A 17,115-nucleotide genomic window follows, 5' to 3' on the forward strand; every position below is an offset into this window, starting at 1 on the left:
GGTCCTCTTCAGCAAATTTGGAACCTGAAACCTGGAAAAAAAGTTCCAAGATGCAGTTTTTCGACGCACTTCAGGTAAATTCACCTGGAACTGCACACTTTCACAACATTCATTCTGTACATAAAATTTTGCAGTGCCCTCCCTCATTTCCACTTTCCCGCGCGTTCGTTGCACGCGAGCGCCGGCGTGCGGCATGAACGCCAGCAGCTAGAGAGGAGAGAGGGAGAGAGACGTTCCCACTGCCTAGTGGTCACTGCCAAGTAAGGATTGCCTACGACAAGCAGCGCCAAGCAGCGCCAAGCAGCGCACGTGGCGGGCTGCCTGATCGCGTGCGCACGACGGCATGCACGCGAGAGATCGCGCGGCGGCGGGAGGGGGGTCAACAGAGCGTGTGGTGGCCGTGCTCGAGAGCTCTCGATGGCACGCGGGTGCTTAAGTCCCTGTAGAGTTCTTGGTGCTGTTATTGCAGGAGAGCGCGTCTCCGCTGCATGCAGGCTCCGCCATCCTTGGTGGTGTGGCCCACACGACCTTCTATTCGATTAAAAAGTTCCAAGCTTCAAAGAGCTGCCTGAAACTTTGTCACTAAAACGAGGTAATCTTGGAACATTTTCCCCGGTTTCAGGTAAAAAAATGAGCATGCTGAAGGCAATTTTCCCTGGAACCGCGAACTATCTTCCAGGTTTCAGGTTCCAAGCGTTTGCTGAAGAGGGCCACTGTCCAACAAATTCGTACTACATACATGTATAGATAAATGGAATTCGTCGTGCAAAGTGAACGAAACAAAAACTAGAAATATTTCTATGCTATTTCGATACAGTTTCTATCGGCAAGAGTCGCAGACGCTTGCACTCTTGCACGCTTACTTGTACTCGGCAAGTAACGATGGAAGCTCTCGATGCTCGCGTTGAGCAAGTGCTGGGAAGTATCACCTCTGACAACACCAAGTACGTCTATCTACGAGCTTTATCTCGCTTCATAGAGTGGCTCTACGAGAATACAGAGGCGGATCGACGGCAAGTCCTGTTTACTAGTACGTTTCGTGAGCTGTGTGCAATTAATGGGGAGAGTATCGCGCAGTGGTTCTCTATCGTCCCTTTACGAAGCCCTGTCAATCTAAGTATATTAAGTACTATGGAGTGTATGCGCTACTTGACCTCGATGGAGCAGCGTGGTGTCACCGGAAAGTCGACTTTTGGAAATGTTCGCTCAGCGATAGTGTACATTTACACTCAGACAGAAAGTCCTCGGCCGCATGACTTCGATCCTCAAATGAGGCGCTGTTTCAAGGGGCTGCACCACACTGTGGCAAGAGTTGCTCAGAGCAGTAACGAGCGCATCTCGGAAAGAAAGGAGCCGTTCAGTTTTTCGATGTATCGATCGGTGGCTAAAGCAATGCTTCAATCTACCAGAAAACAGGATGCGTTCGGCCACACTTTCTTGCTCGTTTGTTGGAATCTCATGTGCCGTGCCAAAAGTACTGAATCGATACGGCACGCTCACCTTTCTTGGCGCGAGGACTCCATCACGATTACTTTCGCTCATATGAAAAACGATCAAGACGGAAGTCGGCCTCGCGATCCCAGGCATGTGTACGCAAATCTAACCATGCCCGAAATCTGCCCGGTATTAGGACTTGGAGTGTATTTCGCTGTTTTGGTTTCGCTCGCGATGGAAAACTTTTCCCTGGTGGTAATCAGTACACTCGATTTCTCAAAGTATTGAAGTCTGTGCTTAGTGGAGAACTGATGCAGCGAACGTTAGCTGAGTTTGGATTAACGGCTGCTGATTTTGGTACGCACTCCGCGCGTAAAGGTGCTGCTACCTATGTTAGTAGCTGCTCTACTTCGGGTCCGTCAGCAGCGGCTATTTGCCTTCGGGCTGGTTGGACTCTTCCAGGTGTCCAGGACAAGTATGTTCGGTTTGAAGCCGCTGGTGACATGGTGGTCGGTCGGTATGTTGCGGGCCTTCCATTTGATTCTCCAAAATTTGCAGCGTTACCTCCATTTTTCGATGTGCAAAGTGATCAAGAAGCTGACAGACTGGAACTACGGCAGCGCATTGATGTCGCCATGAAAGCCGTTTTTCCCGGTGTTCCAGCCAGTCTGCGGATGATCTGTCAATTTGGTCTGGCGTCAATGCTGTTCCACAAGTCGTTCCTGCAGCAGTCACTGCCTACGAATCATTTGCTGTTTGCTACTCCGCTATTCAACACGCGTAATGAATCGCAATTTGAGTGGCTGCGGCGTCGTGTAGTTTGTCGAAACTTTCAAGAGCACGATCCTATCAGTCCTTCGGGCATTCCGCCACACGTGGGGATAATGGTGGCGCTTACAAACTACAAGGAGAAAATTGATGGGATTAAAGAAGGACTGGTTGTTGATTTTGAGAAAGCTCTCAAACGGCACATTAACGGATCAGTTATGACCATGGAAGCGATGGAGACAGCCTTCGCTGCGGTATTGGCGCGGCCCAATTTGATGCGACCAAATCTACCCGCACCAGATCCAGAAGGCGAGACCGCCGTGAATGCTACGGCAACGATGCACACCGAGCTATATACATGGGGTGGAGGCTTTCATCGAGTGCCAAGAGAGTTTGTGCTACCCCCAGGAACCGTTCGCGTTGTGTGGCAGCAATGGTGTGCTGGGCAACCGCCACTAAGACAGCTATCAAAGCACGATATGGCTTCAAGACTACAAAAGATCCGGCTTGCAGAGCTTCAGCGGCTGATGCGCTTGGTTGAAGCACTTCTGACGAGTGATGAGGTCCTGTGAGCGCACAGCTCTCTCGATTCGGCTGGCCTTCTTTTTGAGCAAGTAAAGAATCGTTTACCGTTCTCATCGACGTCGAGTGAAAGAAGAGCGCGTAGACTTGACCAACTATCGTGGAGAACACTCGCCCGTGAGCATGCAAGGCACAGCTCCAGCTAGACTAGCTACCATTACGTAGGTGAGTAGCGGTAAGCTTGCACAATACACATTTACTTCGAAGTAGTAGTGTTTCTACTTTCACACTGTGTACCAAATGTGCGGCACAATATGCTTCGTGCAAACTGCACGATGAATTCCACTACATCTTGCATTATGGACAGTTTCATTTGATTTTTGTATAGCTGGCATTTTTGCATTCGTGGAATTCGCCGGTCAATTTGCACCCCGAATTCTATACAAAGTGGCAGATTCGCACGGTGATTTCCGTAGAAGTATGAATTTACAGACCTCTCAATCAATATGGATACATTATGTACGGCACGCCATTTTACGCTAAAAACAATTATTATTTTGCATCTCAGCATACTATTTTTCATCAATAATTATTGCGATGCCGCGACTGGGGCTGCCCCTCGTGCTGCTGCTGGGCGCCTGCGTGCGTGGCTTCCTGTACGCGCTGCCGTCCGTGCACTCTACGTTGTCGTCGCGCCCTGAGCTCGTAACGTCCGTCTCGTCCTTCCGCCGGCTGCAGGAGGGCGCCTACCTCTTCCGTTCTACCGGCTCGCCCTACTCGGGGGACGTGTATCATCAGCCGCCGCTGCTGTTCGCCCTGCTGTACCCCGTTCTACAGCTCACCCCAGCCGCTCTACAGTACCTGGTAGCATGTGCAGTATTCATTAGCGTGGATCTACTTATCGCGGCGGGATTCGCTCGCCTGTGCGCCAGGAACCTGCAGCTGGAGGAGGGACGACGCTTCAAGGTTCGAGGAGAGGAGATCTGGCTGAGCCAAGTGCCGGTGTCGCCGCTGTTCAAGCCTGAGAATCTACCCACTACTGTGGCCTTCATGTAAGACAAGTAGAATGGGGTAGAACGAGGTGAATCCATTGACATTGTTGGGTTGTTTGTGGTGTTGCAGAGCGTTGATGAACCCGTACTCACTGGCCTCGAGCGTCGCCATGTCCACGGTGTCGTTCACCCACCTGGCAGTGCTCTACAGTTTGGTGTTCGCCTCGGAAGGAGCGGTTGCTGCATCCATGATGTGTGTGGCGGCTGGCACGTACCTGTCGGTGTATCCGTTCTTCCTGATAGTGCCGATCGTGCTGTTACTGCGTAGTGTGAAGAGTGGCAAGGTGGGTGCGAGCTGGTTGAGGGGTCCGACATATAGGAGCTAAACGGTTTGGCATTTGTTGCTGTTGTAGACTGCTAGTGAGGAGGAGGGTGATCAGAAGAGTACTCCAGGTCCCTCTTTGCTGTCGCTGGGCGTGAGTAGCTTGCTGGTGTTTGGTGTCTGGTTGGGCTTGCTGTTCTACCTGTCGTGGAGTCTGAGTGGAGACTGGGGATTTATCGAGGTAAGGCATTACTCCGGGAAGGAAAGCGACGGCGTGGTGTTTAACATTGCCATTTTTGATGTAGGAAACGTACATGTGGGTGGCAACGTATTCGGACTTGACACCGAACATCGGCATTTTCTGGTACTTCTTCATGGAAGTCTTCGACCGCTTTATTCCGTACTTCCTCTTCATCTTGCACCTACACCCAGTCATCTACGTGGTCCCGATTTACCTGCGCTTAGCGTACGTCTATCTGCTTGCTTGCTTCGCTCATGTTGCCCACATCCACTAACTCTTCTGATACCTGTATTATCTCCAGGCACCGACCTCAAGCCTACGCGTGCACATTGATCGGTATTTTCTCCCTCTTCCAAGCGTACCCTTCTTTCGGCGACTTCGGCTTCTTCCTCCCGATGCTGGCGCTGCACCCGAAAACCACCATGAGCACGTGCCCAGCCAGATAGTTAGCCGTCGCTTACATTATCATGGTTGCTAACCTTTCTATGCCTTGTTCTACGCAGCGATCGAGAATCGGTTCGTGTACGTGCTGGGTCTGGGCGTGGCGACGTGCATGCTGCCGGTGATGTGGTTCCTGTGGCTGTTCCCGGCGTCGGGCAACGCCAACTTCTTCTACAACCAGACGCTGGTGTACCAGATCTTCAACTCGCAGATCATCACGGCGTTCGTGGGCGCGACCATGAAGCGCGACAAGGACGTGGACAAGTTCCGGGCGAGCGCGCTCAAGAAGCACGACTAAAAAATACAGGTTGCATGCATCCCACCACTTCAACATGTATCCATATGCCGTTGTCCAGGCTCTCGTCCCATTCCGTTCCTGAGTTCTGCTCTTTTTCAGCCAATCAGGATCAGCCAATCCATCCTCTTTTCCGCCAATGCCCTGCCCGCATTAAACTGTTGGCTCGCCTATCGTAGCTGCTGGGCCACAACCATCCCCATCAAGCCGTTCACCATGGCCTCGGACCTCGTCGCGTACGTCTCCAAGCTGCTGCCGGGCGCCGCGCCCCTGGACCTGGCGGCGGACATCAAGAAGAAGGACTACGCGCCCGTCGTGGCGGTCGTGAGCCCCAAGCTGCCGCAGCTGCTGGCGCTCGAGGCCGAGACGGACGCCGAGGGCGCCGTGGCGCTGCTCTGGGACGTGGTGCTGCAGCTGCCGGAGCCGCAGAGCGAGGCCCTCAAGCTGCTGCAGGTGGCTAAAAGCCAGGAGAAGGCCAGCGCCGTGCTGCGGCTGCGCGTGGCCGCCGCGCTCTTCAACAAGGCGCGCGCGCTGCCGCAGGTGCAGCTGCAGGCGCTGCTGGACGTGCTGGCGCTAGCCGCCAGCTCGGACAACGTGGACCTCGTGGCCCCCTACCTCACGCAGGTGGACGCGCTGCTGGACACGCAGAAGCTGAGCGTGGAGCAGCGCCGCTCGCTGCTGCTGGCCGTGGCCGACGTGCTGGAGCTGGCCGACGACAAGCTTAAGGTGCTGGCCGTGCTGGAGAAGTACCTGGCCACCTTCGAGAAGGGCCAGGAGGCCAAGGACCAGGCCGCGCGCGCCGTCAAGATCGTGCTGCAGAACCCCGTGGCCAGCTTCCTGGCGCGCGTGGACCTGGCGACCAGCGCCGTCGTGCAGGCCGCGCTCAAGGGCTCCAAGCTGCTCGAGCTGCTGGTCATCGTGTCCACCAAGACGCTCAAGGAGTTCGCGGCCTTCCAGAAGAGCGCCGCCGGCGTGTTCACGGAGAACGGCCTGGTGGAGGCCGAGCTGGCCGACACCATGCGCCTCTTCACGCTCTGCACGCTGCCCACGGGCTTCAAGGAGATCCCGTACGCGGACGTGGCCAAGGCCCTCGAGGTGGACGAGGAGGATGTGGAGAAGTGGGTCGTGCGCGCCATCACGGCGGGCGTCGCCAGCGCCAAGATCGACCAGCTCGCGCGTACCGTGACCATCTCGCGCTCGCTGCAGCGCCGCTTCGGCGCCGAGCAGTGGAAGGAGATTGACGCCAAGCTGCAGCTGTACAAGAAGAACGTCGGCGGTCTGCTGGATATTATCAGGAACGCGCGTCGTGCTCAGGAGCAGCAGTGAGCGGCGAATTGAGGCAGGGAACGCGCTGCGGTGTGGGGCCAGGCGACCGCGGGATTGATTTGTTACGCGCTGGCCAGCGGACCCGCGAGCACTCCTGGGGGGTGCTTGCTCCCCGTGACGACTGGGTCATTCCTCACGCACTTGGGAAGAATACAGGCCGAGGTAGTGGTAGAAGGTAGAAGGAGTTCACCAGGATGTCGTGTCATTGTAATAGCAGAGCTAACACTAATGAAGATCGACTGGCGTTCACCTTAATTGTTGCATTGTGAGCATGGCAGGAGTCATCGACAGGAAAACATATTCATCTTTCCAAAAACTATTTAACACCAGGCGAGGATCTTCACCGCGAGTCCTCTGGCTCCGGTTGCCCAGCCATCGACGAGCACATGAGCTGGAAGGACAGGGAGATCCGCACGTGCAACGATCCGCTCGCTGTGTCCTCAAGTGGTAGCCAGCAGTCCATCGGGTTGCCGGACGTGAGTTCATCCAGAGGAACCTAAAGTGTGGATCGAAGAAGACATGAGTAAGCTCAAGCACACAAAAGAATGCGCTGCTAAAGAACGCGGACTCTACTCACCTTTGCTCTCCCCATAAACTGGTGGCTTAGAACCTTGTTCTTCTGGTACACAGTGCATCGCAGCATTGCAGGTGGGCCTGAAAACACCGACGGAAGCAAGTTCTCCAAAGCGTCCACGGCAGCGCGATTCTTGTCGGTGACATTGGCATTCCACAATTGTGATGCCAAGCGGCTGGTCTCGCTATCCACCCTGCGAACACCGCCCTCTGCATTACTGAAGTGAACACCTCTCGTCGGACGGGCAGTGTGTTTCCCATGAGTGGGGATGGCAAAGCGAAAAGCAAACTTGTTCTCTGCTGCATCCCACTTTGGGTTAACACCGCCCTCGCCAACCGAGCTACGATAGGTTTGCAGACTCCATTCTTCTGCTGTTTCGCGTGGTTTGTCTTTCGCATGACACAGCTCCAAGAACGCGTAGGCGTCGCTCCACTTGCTTACCCAACTGCACGCGATCAAGTCCTTCGCTTCAACCAGCTCCACCGTAATTACTCCAATAAAGCGGTGGGGCAAGCCAGCTTCTTCAAACATCGCGTTGCGCTGGCTACGCGAATAAATTTCCACGAGAAGAGGGATTCGCGGTTCCTCTTTTCCAGCGAGGCCACGCTGGATGTGCTGGTGAAGCGTGCGATACGAGTGCAATCCATCAAGCCGGTATTTAGTGATAGCCGTAACAAGCCAGCCTTCTCCACCCGTGGTTCTCCACATTGCCACAAGATCGGGATCCTCAAACACCGAGTCGACAATGCTATCGCACGTTTCCAAGCAAATGGGACTGAGTCGGTCCCACCCAAGCTCCACGTGAAGGGGCGACTGAGCAGCGTGCATGTATCGATGTACATTCCCCTCCGCTTCAACTTCCCACGGGTCAACGAACATCATCGACTGCATGTACATCGCTTCAGGCAGAGATTCCGAGTCACCCGGTTCCGACCCGATAGCACCATTTGATAGCCGGGACCGAGATGTGGGTACCTCGTTTGTGACAGATCCAGCCGTACTCGGTAGCCGAGATCGCGGAATGGGCAGCTCGCTTGAGACGGGTGCTGCCGAGTTGGCGTCAGCTTCACTATCATGGCGTGAGCGGGCGTGATAGCGATCGAACGGAAACATCTGAGCATCTTCACCGCGATGAGCAACTAACAATCGGAGCTTACGCTGCTTGCAACAGCGCGTCAAGAACGCGTGAATTTGCGCGATGGTGTCGGCTTTGGTTTCGCCGCTAAAAATCTGGTGACGAGCGAACCAAGCAAAGGCATCGCGCAGAACAAAGCTTTTTACGTAAACTCGCGGGTCCATGCGAAATCGCCGTAACGTTGCGCGCACACCAAACTTTGCATTCTGCATCAACAATAGCACGTAATCGTCACTTACGCTCACCAGGGCCGTATGCAGCTCATAACTCATCCCGATCTCGCGGAGAAAAGCCTTCAAGCTAGCTGGAGTTTCGTCCTCGGATGTTTCCACACACTCAGTATCGGTGGAGTTCTCCTTCAGCTTAACATCATCCTCACGATCGATAATGGGGCTGCCGTCCTCAGCTCCACTGTTGATAGGCGTGTCGCTATTCTCATTGTCACATCCATGGGCCTGCCGCTTCCAATCACGGTTCGCAGCGGCTGCTTCTTCAAACGCTGCGGTATCAAGACCATAGAGACCACAGAGACACGGTACTTCCTTCACGGAGTAGTCAAATTCGCATCTCAGGTGAGATTCGATGAGCGCATACCACCTCTTCAGACCTTCGAGAGGACCTTCGCCCAAGGCTTTCCACAATTTCTTCGGGGTAAACAGCGAGCTTGAGATGTCTGCTTCAGCTACTTCATCGTCATCCGCATCGATCCCGTCTTGGTATGTGCTGAGAAAAACTGTAGCTCTCGCATACAGCGTGCGAAGCACTGAGACCATGAGAATCAGTGTGTACATCTTGCGAATCTTGAACTGGTTTTGGCTCGCTGCATTTGCGATTCCTCCCCACGACAAGAGAGAAATACTGTCATCGCTCGCTTGACGAGCTGCAACGGCACCAAGGAAAGTATACCCCAGGTTTCCTTCGAATATCCGAGTCTTGCGCATTTCACTTGTGTTCGTAGCGGGCCTTTGCAAAAGTCTGCATAGCAAGCGCAGGTTCTTCTCGAATGCGAACGAGCTCAGACTGGGACTTGACTCACTGCTAGATCCCACATTGGTTGTGCCGTAGGTGTAAAATGGCAAGCTAACAGCCTGGCGAACAATGTCAGATCTCTGCCGCGCCCAACCCAGGAAAATGATTCCAGTACGGACAGCAACACTTATGTGCGCTATCACCTGAGGCGGAATGCTGATTTGGCCTTGAGCATCGAGATTGAGAATGTAGCAAAGCTGGATCGTAAGCCCCTCCCAGTCGCGATACACGTCCTCTGCGATGCTGCACGAAGCAAATGTTGAGCAGGAGTGCAGCATTGACAGCGATACGTACTCGACCCATTTGCGCAAGGTCGAGACCCTACTCAGTTCCGAGAGCAGGAAGCAGACTTCTACGATATGGAGGTATGCGTGTGGATGCATAACAGCAAGCGCAGCTTCGTAAACGTAGTTGCGGTCGACCTGGAACTGCTCACAAAGTGGCGTGCACAACTCGTCGAGGAACTCCCTGTGAAGCTTAACGCGATGATGATGATGCCGTTGACCGGGGTTTGTAGTGATGGTCATCGCATGGGTGGGGGAATCAACGCCGTCACCGTGCCTAAACCACATATGCAACTCGGAACGGAAGTGGCTGATCATCTCCCGTGCAACACGAATGCCAATCATTTTACCCACAAAGGCAGACGATGCCCACCGTCTGCACTCGATATCAGCGATCTGCGCTTTGAGCCACGGAGCTGTCGGGAGAGTCTTCTCAGATTGCAACGCTTTCGACCATGCTATTGAGCTTGATCTTTGTCGAAGCGACTTCTTCCCCGATACTACGGGGTCGATGTGCAACAGACTTGGCTTGTCCATAAAGCTCATTCGTCTCGGCGACGCGCTCCAGACTGTCTGTCTTGGCGATTTACTGCCAAGTGGAGAAGTGGCGAACGACAGTGTCGTTCCACGCCTCAAAGTTTTCACTGATGATTGGAATCGAGGTGAGGTAGGGCTGCTAGACTCACCATTCACATCATTCTCAAGCAGCAAGTCGCCGATCGAGTTGTTTCCAGTCTCAATTGTCGAAATCTCAAAACGTGCGTGGAGGTTGATAAGGTGCCGTGCTTGGAGCATCTCCACGAGTGCAGTATCACTTAAACCACTTCGCTTGCACACATACGCTGCAAACGAAAACGCGTGTTCGATGTCTGCGGTTGATGCAAGCTGGAGACGTTTCTTACCCGTTGAAATCGCAGCAGGAGATACTGGGTCGTCAGGAAACGCTTGCTGCTGCATTTTCTTCTTGGCCCAGCTCAACAAAGTGGAGTTAACACTGGAATGGAGATGCTGAAAGTAGACCGTGAGAGACGTGAGGTTGACGTAGAAATGCGTTGCTCGCATCACGCTGGAAACCAAGCTATTTTTCGTAGGGAGATTTGATTCGTTTCCTCCACATACGTCGACGTCTTGGAACTGCGGCAGCAGCACAGCCCAAGACTGCTCAAATTCTTCCAGCCACCACAAAGCACAACTCTCCAACCACATCTCGCGCTTTAGGCGGAAAAGGGGGACCACATCTTGCTCCAATAACTGCTTTGTAGCGTCACCCGCAGGCGTAATTCCAGCTTGATTCATCGCAAAATCATGTTGCAGTGTATCGTCGAGGCGATATTCCACAAGCCTGGAAATAATCAGCGCTAAGCTTGGGTCTCCCAAACGCACCGACAGAACTCGAATAGCATCTTGAATACGCGGGGGCGCACAGAGCAGAAAGAATGCTGCTGCTGCCTCGTATTTCTTCTTGCTAAGCAGAGAGTATGCGTTCCTAATTGCAGCGTTGCTCCAGCGTTTATCGGAGAAGTCATTTTCTAGAAAGGACGCCAGTGTCTGAAGTGTACAACAGCACAAGGATCAGGTCTCCGTATGATATTCATAACAACATATCGAACTGGCCTCACCTTGTTCGATTCCGACTCTGTTAGCTTTGCCAAAACGCTCAGAACTTTCTGTTTGCCCAATGCCACGTAGAACAAACATACGTCCATGGCATCCTTTGTTTTTGCATATGAGGCCTTGGCAAATCTGAATGTAGCGATTCAAGCACAGCATTATTGTTAACACAATACAACACGCCTTTAAACCCCGAAAAGAAGTAAATAAAATACCTCTCAACAATTCCTCGAAGATCTTTGACATCCTTGACCCAGAGTCCCAACCACATAGGTCGAATATCGTCCCATTGCATGCTTGGTTGGATACAGTGCTCCCAAAGAAATTGCTGCGCATCCGAGTGCAAGGCCCACAAAAGCCCCGAGGAAGGAGTCTCTTCCAGGTTTGGAAGCCAAAAGCAACCATCGCGCTCGCTGAACGAATTTCTCCACTTTAACTTGCCAGAAAAGGGATCTGAATCACCATTTTGCGGATTACTTGCAAAGTCACTACTGCTCCCTGTGTGAGCGAGCACAGCGCTTCTCAACGATTTCGCAAACAGAAACATGGAAAAGAAACGCTTGGCTCCCAGATCTGCAGCTGAAGCATCCAAATCAAAACCGAGGGACTGGATTTCCTCCACGAAACTGAGGAGGGCTTTCATCTCCAAAAGATGCTCCTCACTGAATGAGGCAAATAGAACCGACGCATTTGCTCGCAATGGGTGTCGTTTTCCCAGCAGCATGACGTCAACTGCTGCCAGGATAGTCGCTGCTTCAGTTGATGCCAACTTTCCTTGGTCGTCTTCATCAGCAAAATCGTCATCCTCGTCATAGTTGTATCTTCTTTGGTTGCTCAACGGTGCAGCAAACAGATTTTCTGCTTTATCGATGTTGCCACTTCGATGAATAGACGTAGAGTATCGGCCAATAGACTCTAGCATCCGAGCTCGTCCAGATCCGTTTTCCTTAGCCGAAGTTCTCCTTGCTCGTTCTGGGCCAGTGAACGAGAGAACGCCACTAGTGGCGCTAGCACGTGCAGAAGGCTCATCTTCCATCACTTTCGCAAGCAACTTCAGCATTTGAGTGGCGTCTTTAAAGGCCCTCGAAAACTCGTAGGAAGCCCGGTCGCCAGCAAGCGACGTGTCCTTCTCTCCCACACGCGCGTGCATTCCGAACATCGTTGTGAGGAGCACGTACGGGTGCCATACAGGGAGCTTTTGAGGAGATTCCGCGGCTTTCCAGTCCATGGAGTGTTGCAAAAGGCTTCCTGGCTCATCCCACTTGCCTATGACTACGGGCATTTCGTTGGAAATCGGCTGAAACGATGGCCGATCTAGCCGAGAATCCTTCAGGTGGCCGCCTCCAATTAATAAGGCAGACGAATCTCGCGTGCAGTCAAACAGGGGCAGCGGACTCACAATGTCATCCCCAACCTGAGACCAGCGATGGATATTCGTATCGTACTGGTAAATGACAGTCGCAGACTCGTATCTAACAGCGAGTGCGTCAACGTTAAACTCGACATGTGAACTGCACCAGCAGAAACCTAGAATGTGTCCACGACCGTTGGATGGTATGAACTCCTCCATGCGCAAAATCCCCAGGCCAGATTCTGCTTCGAAAACATGCAACTCTTCCGGGCGATCGGCATGAAGTACTGCCAGTCGGTTCGGATCGTCCACTTCGATATGACTAATTCCACAAGCGACACCCGCATCCCCACTTTGCCTTGGCTTCTCGAGTTGATCTGCAGACACGTACCCACGTCTGCAAAAGGAACCAGATACGTCACGCACATCATGCCCGTTCGGTGAGGGAGGCAACGTGCTACTGCCAATAGGGTGGGAGCTCATCATCGTGAAATGAATGATATCACCGACAACCTGACATCGCCAATGCTCGATGTTGCCAGCAGCATCGCCGACAAAAAGCAGCGAGTTCAAACTGTTGCGACCTTGCACACGTTTCGTGGAAAACGCTCGCTGGCGGTAGTCTCTCTCACCAGCAATCGAGGTAATATTGGTTTTCTTCTCGATTGCCGGATCGTGGATTTGGAGTGGAATTAACTCAAACGAGTGATATGCTCCATCACGGACGCCTTTCCAGACACAAAGGTTTCCAGGTAACGATGCTATGCCAAAAATCACCACAGAATCGGGAATATACTCGCCATCGTCAGCGTAAGCTGGACACACGCACAGTGATGAGAGCTTAGAAGCTGCTTTGGCATGCACCAGCTGTCTCCAACCCCCATACACGGACACTGCCCCTGCATGAACCACATTGTCCGTGCCGTGAGGACTCTGGGGGTTTCGTTTCTCCAACGACGACAAAAAGCTTCGGCGCAATTCAGATGCGTACTCCTCGACGGAGTGCTCAGGTGAATCGATGTTGCCTCCATTGTTGTTGTTGAAATTTGGCTGGAATGGGGCGGGTGTCGTCGACTGAGGAAGAGCTGCATAAGCTGGCGGGCCCACGGTTCCTTGGTAATTTTGCACGCATGCAGCCCGAAAACGCATCAGAAGCGATTCATCACATGGAATCGTGTCAATCAGCGTAAGAATTTCCTTCACATCCTTGCCCACCACACTTTTATTGTTGATACCAACCAGCTCGTCTCCTTCAACCACTTCGCTGACGTACTTATTGCAGGAACTGCTTCTCGAAACGAGTATCTTTCCCCTTCTCTCCTCAAACTCAATGCCGAGCTCCGAGTTGGTTGTCGGCTTTTTACACGCAACTTCGTACTCATATCCAGACTCTCCTGTCACGTAATCGTAGAATGTCCATGGCGATAAGCTTGGCGATCGGTTGAGTCGTCGATGCTGGCGAGGCAATTGCACTCTCGGCGACGACACCACTGCGACATCAGCTCTTGCAGAGCGTCCGTAAACATCAATGGCGCCTGACTCGAAAGCAACGAGGAGTATTGGGGTGGCGTCGAAATGTAGCGTCGGCACCCACTGAATACACAACACTTCGCCACTATCCTTTGCACAGGGCAACACGCCCGACGGAATTAGCCGCGATTCGGCCGAAAACGCGGAAAACGAGATCCAGTACACAAGAATTTCACTCCTCCAGGAGCCGTCATGCTGCGAAGCGTGCGCATCGACACTCGCAATCAGCGGCAGCGACGGGTGTGCAGCCAACGCTGATATGGATCCGAGGTGACTCCTGTACCAAGACTTTTTCCAGATTTGTGACGGTCGATCTCCTTCGCCCACAGCAACGTGAAACGACATCATAATGTGATCTGCGCGCTGCAGCACAATCCCCAACTTGGACGGCATTCCAAAGTAGTTTTGCGAAAAGTAGGCCATGACACAGACCTCCCCGAGTCTCACACTCATATCTGCAGCTTTCTGGCTGTCATCTTCTCCATTGACTTTGATCTGCAGCGTCGTCTCCTCCACCGTCGGTTCGTTCGAGACGACCCCCAACACTCTCCAGAGCCTCAAAATCCCATTATGGTCCACTCCGGAGATCCAATCCGCATATGTGTCATGCACATCATTCACCACTTGAAAGTTTTCGTCGCTGATATTCCTGTTCTTCGACATGACCCAGCGCACGTTGTCAATCGGGTACATCGGCTCGAACACCAGCACAGCCTGAAAGCACACGCCTCCCTGCTCCACCTCCTTCTCCGTCCAGATCCTCACGGACCTCGTGGCTGTGCACGTCAGCAGTATCCTGGCCGGCTCAAACCACTGCGCCTTCCTCGTTCCATCCGTCTCCAGGGCGGAATGCCACTGCGTCGTGGAGGGTTTCCAAGAGAAGTACACCACCGGGTCTGGATGCTGCAACGCCTCGACCCTGTCCAGCTTCTGATTCTCATCTGAGTCCCCCAACTTCCTCTGCATCCTCCAGACCTTGATCTCTCTCTCCTGCATCGTCAAGCTGGCGAACACGAAGGCGCTGGGCGAGTACTTGGCCATGTCGCAGCCCTCTTGCTCCTGCTTCCACAGCACCAGCGCCTCCTGGTCGTCTCGACCCGCTCCCGCCTTGACGCTGAGCTTGCCCAGGCCCGCGCCGCGCCCGCAGAACAGCAGCTCGTCGGCGCTGCGGCTGAACGCGAGGCCGCGGATGCCCCGCGCCGCGTCCAGGCGCAGGCGGCACACGGCCGCGAAGTGCACGCCGCCGCGCTCTTGGTCGCGCTGCTGTGGGTCTCGCTGCGGCGCGTGCACCAGCAGCAGCTCGGCCGAGAGCGACGCCAGCTTGCCGTGGAAGGCGCTCCAGCGCACGAAGGCCACGGGCGAGCGGTGGCCCGACGGCGCCAGGCGCGCCAGCAGGATGAAGTCGTCGCTGTCGTAGAGCCGGATCTCCGTCTGCGTGGGCACGGCCAGCACGTTGCGGCCGTCGATGCGCGTCCAGCTCCAGGCGCGCACCGGCGCCGTGGCGCTCGCCTCGACCACCATCACTCCGTCGATCTTTGCGCCGAGTATGCAAATGGGAGGTAACGTTGAACTTGTGGAAAAAAAACAACTAAGTTGCAGTTGGGACTATTTTATTTGTGATTTGTGACGGTGACGCTTTTTATGCGACCGCGCCAGAGAAACTCGCGAATCGCATCACTATGCTGTTCCATGGGCTGGTAGACATGACCAGCCACCTGCCCCTGATGATGATGGTGGCAGTGGAACTTCCACTGGAAGAGGATCTGCAGGGGGCGAGCGCGGAGCTGCGGAGTGCGGAGTGCTCAAGCGGAGACCGTTGCCAGTGGCAACAGAGCAGCACAGTCTTCAACTTGGCTGACCACGTTCGAATTTTTGAGCTCGTCTCGTTTGTCAACTGTATATAAGTATCTGAGCAATTGCTTAATTTGATGACATATTATTTGATGTTAGTGGAGCAGTCTTTTGAGTTCAAGCTAAAACGCCCATTTAGGTATAAACGGGCCAAATGCTGGCCTCATTGAGCCTTAGCTTTATTACATTCGCGCGGTCAGCCATTGGCGTTGTGAGATCCCCTGTTGTCCGCTGCACTTTCAGACCGCGTTGTCAACCAGCCGTAAGCAAAGTACTCAGGGTGCGTACTGCACAACAAAATTCCAGCGGAACGGGGCCAATTCCAGCGGAATTTGCATTACAGCGGAATGGCCGATCCGCTGGCGCGTACTGCATGCAATTCTAGCGGAAATTCGAGCATACTAAGTATTCCAGCGGATTTCATCCGCCACAACAAAATTTGCTCAATCCGCTGGATCAATCTGCTGCCTGCCCGTGAAACAATTGGCGGGAACCCGGGTACCCATCGGGACCCCGGTTCCCCCAAAACTACCGGTACAAAAGCGTCTTGAAGCTGTACTTGCCTCGGCTTCAGCTTGATGCGTGAGCAAATGCATTAAGCTGTTGGTCTATGACCTACATATAACGCAGCTAAAGCTCAGTAGGGGAACGGAAGGTTAATTTACCTTCGCCCTCGTCCTGTGTCTCTCCACGAAAATCCAGTCGCTTGCCTGGTGCAGCGGTACAGTGCTTCCCGGTCTCATCGCTGTCCTCCTGCTCATGAAAGATAAACTTGGACATGGTAAGGTATGTTATTTGGGTCTATTCAGTACCGGTGGCATATTTTGAGGGTAGTCCTTCATCGACAGCACTTAGATATGAGGGTTTAACTTGCCCCGAGGGTACCAATATGGAGGCCAAAAATTAAATAAATAATTCGCGATTTGGTCGGTATCATTTGCGGGAACCCGGGTTCCCGCCAATTGTTTTTAATGGCGCCTTTGCGAAGACATTTTTTTCATTAGAGAGTGGGTGGACTCCAATCACAGGACTACCCGCGGCATATCCTACAGTAAGCAGGGCACCATGTTTGCCACCTCCACAACTCAATACACATTTGTTTCTGATTCACGCTCTGTTTACGATAGTGTAAAATAGCGATCCGCTGGACAGCAAAATCGCGCACTGCAACACAGTGGATTGCTCGTTCCAGCGGGTGAGTCGGTTCCAGTGGATAGAGCCATCCGACGTTTTATTCCAGCGGAACTGCAGTACGCACCCTCAGCATCGAGAGTGTGTGCTCGTCAACTCACAGAAACGTCAGTTGTTCTTGCTTGCACCAAAATACTGGGGAAACTCCCTAGTATAATCGATAGGGAATGCTGTTCACCGACCTACCGCAATGTTCAAGACTGTTCTGATAGCTTCTC

The 17,115-nt window shown here is 53.4% G+C and overlaps 6 protein-coding genes across 6 annotated transcripts; 5 read left to right on the forward strand and 1 right to left on the reverse strand.

Moving 5' to 3' along the window:
• Nucleotides 1–1,158: 1,158 nt before the first annotated feature.
• Nucleotides 1,159–1,554, forward strand: PHYSODRAFT_450288 (hypothetical protein; the record flags this gene model as incomplete). The annotated part of the gene is made up of 1 exon (XM_009526915.1): nucleotides 1,159–1,554. A coding segment is annotated over one exon (396 nt), but the record flags the coding sequence as incomplete, so codon positions are not given.
• Nucleotides 1,555–1,745: 191 nt separating this feature from the next.
• On the forward strand, nucleotides 1,746–2,009 carry PHYSODRAFT_489496 (hypothetical protein; the record flags this gene model as incomplete). The annotated part of the gene is made up of 1 exon (XM_009526916.1): nucleotides 1,746–2,009. A coding segment is annotated over one exon (264 nt), but the record flags the coding sequence as incomplete, so codon positions are not given.
• Nucleotides 2,010–2,069: 60 nt separating this feature from the next.
• PHYSODRAFT_494237 (hypothetical protein) lies at nucleotides 2,070–2,774 on the forward strand (the record flags this gene model as incomplete). Its single annotated transcript, XM_009526917.1, has 1 exon — nucleotides 2,070–2,774. The coding sequence occupies one exon, from the start codon at nucleotides 2,070–2,072 to the stop codon at nucleotides 2,772–2,774; it is 705 nt and encodes a 234-aa protein (XP_009525212.1).
• Nucleotides 2,775–3,321: 547 nt separating this feature from the next.
• On the forward strand, nucleotides 3,322–5,018 carry PHYSODRAFT_314121 (hypothetical protein; the record flags this gene model as incomplete). The annotated part of the gene is made up of 6 exons (XM_009526918.1): nucleotides 3,322–3,776; nucleotides 3,847–4,060; nucleotides 4,130–4,279; nucleotides 4,344–4,504; nucleotides 4,581–4,705; nucleotides 4,783–5,018. 6 exons carry the CDS (start codon nucleotides 3,322–3,324, stop codon nucleotides 5,016–5,018), a joined length of 1,341 nt encoding a protein of 446 aa, XP_009525213.1.
• A 199-nt stretch (nucleotides 5,019–5,217) lies between these two features.
• Nucleotides 5,218–6,341, forward strand: PHYSODRAFT_360256 (hypothetical protein; the record flags this gene model as incomplete). Its single annotated transcript, XM_009526919.1, has 1 exon — nucleotides 5,218–6,341. Exon 1 carries the CDS (start codon nucleotides 5,232–5,234, stop codon nucleotides 6,339–6,341), a length of 1,110 nt encoding a protein of 369 aa, XP_009525214.1. The 5' UTR covers nucleotides 5,218–5,231.
• Nucleotides 6,342–6,894: 553 nt separating this feature from the next.
• Nucleotides 6,895–15,376, reverse strand: PHYSODRAFT_488618 (hypothetical protein; the record flags this gene model as incomplete). Its single annotated transcript, XM_009526920.1, has 7 exons — nucleotides 6,895–7,047; nucleotides 7,108–8,982; nucleotides 9,100–10,911; nucleotides 10,983–11,106; nucleotides 11,190–12,235; nucleotides 12,452–13,829; nucleotides 14,244–15,376. The coding sequence occupies 7 exons, from the start codon at nucleotides 15,374–15,376 to the stop codon at nucleotides 6,895–6,897; spliced, it is 7,521 nt and encodes a 2,506-aa protein (XP_009525215.1).
• Nucleotides 15,377–17,115: the final 1,739 nt, after the last annotated feature.

The sequence above is a fragment of the Phytophthora sojae genome (assembly GCF_000149755.1).
Source record: "Phytophthora sojae unplaced genomic scaffold PHYSOscaffold_3, whole genome shotgun sequence".
Taxonomy (NCBI): domain Eukaryota; phylum Oomycota; class Peronosporomycetes; order Peronosporales; family Peronosporaceae; genus Phytophthora; species Phytophthora sojae.